Source organism: Eimeria mitis, genomic scaffold, assembly GCF_000499745.2.
Source record: "Eimeria mitis Houghton genomic scaffold, Emh_scaff4429, whole genome shotgun sequence".
In the NCBI taxonomy this organism is placed as follows: domain Eukaryota; phylum Apicomplexa; class Conoidasida; order Eucoccidiorida; family Eimeriidae; genus Eimeria; species Eimeria mitis.
The window spans coordinates 1-797 of record NW_013572744.1 but is presented as its reverse complement, the minus strand read 5'-3'; the positions used below and the strand labels follow the sequence as shown (position 1 = coordinate 797).

The window sequence follows — 797 nt, the reverse complement described above, 5'->3', positions numbered from 1 at the left end:
AAAAAAAAAAAAAAAAAAAAAAAAAAAAAAAAAAAAAAAAAAAAAAAAAAAAAAAAAAAAATAAATATTTACCCGCATAGTTTTTACGTGTCCAGCTGGTCCTATAATATAACAATCAATATAAACTCTGGATAGATCAGCTCCTTCATTTTTTATTTTTATTTGTTGTTTTATAAGTATATTTAGTAAAGAATTAGCTCTATGTATACCCAGAGCCTGAAGCCAATCAAATGCATCTATTATATTTAAACCCTTTATAAGCCGCAGCAACACAAGCAAACGTTTTCTCCCTATTGGTATATCTCGCCTCCTCGCTACCCATACACGCCCTCTTCCTTTCTCTGGCTCTGATAGATAACTCATATCCTCCCTATACACTGCATTGTTATCTCCATCATATAGAAAACCCCCAGGCTTCCTTCGGTATTTCTGCTGCCGCTTACGCCGCCACACGCTATCCCCCTCATCTGCTGCTGCTGCTGCTGCTGCTGCTGCTGCTGCTGCTGGGGGTGGTGGTGGTGGTGGTTCGGATGCTGAGGATGGAGAGAATAGAGTTTGTGTGTTGGGGCTTGGTGTGTTTGTGCATGCATGCAGCATAGGGTGATCTATAGGTAAATACTGAAACCCTCGCCGAGGAAATATATGTTTACGTCGATGCATGCGTCTGTTCATCTTTGTTATAAGCCGACGCCGCCACTCCCAGAAACCCTTTCTTCTCCAGTATGGGTTCTTTATACCTATACATATAATATATATATATGTATATATATATATATATATATATATATGTATATATA

The 797-nt window shown here is 38.0% G+C and overlaps 1 protein-coding gene across 1 annotated transcript in view; it reads right to left on the bottom strand.

The window, feature by feature from the left end:
• EMH_0075050 (uncharacterized protein) overlaps window positions 1-672 on the bottom strand; it is a gene marked incomplete at both ends in the record, with an annotated part of 3,459 nt that extends 2,787 nt beyond the window's left edge. Inside the window, 2 exons of the mRNA XM_013499546.1 lie at window positions 444-533; window positions 651-672. Coding sequence (XP_013355000.1) covers window positions 444-533; window positions 651-672 — 112 coding nt within the window. The remainder of the gene's footprint in view (window positions 1-443; window positions 534-650) is intronic.
• Between the last annotated feature and the right edge of the window lie 125 nt (window positions 673-797).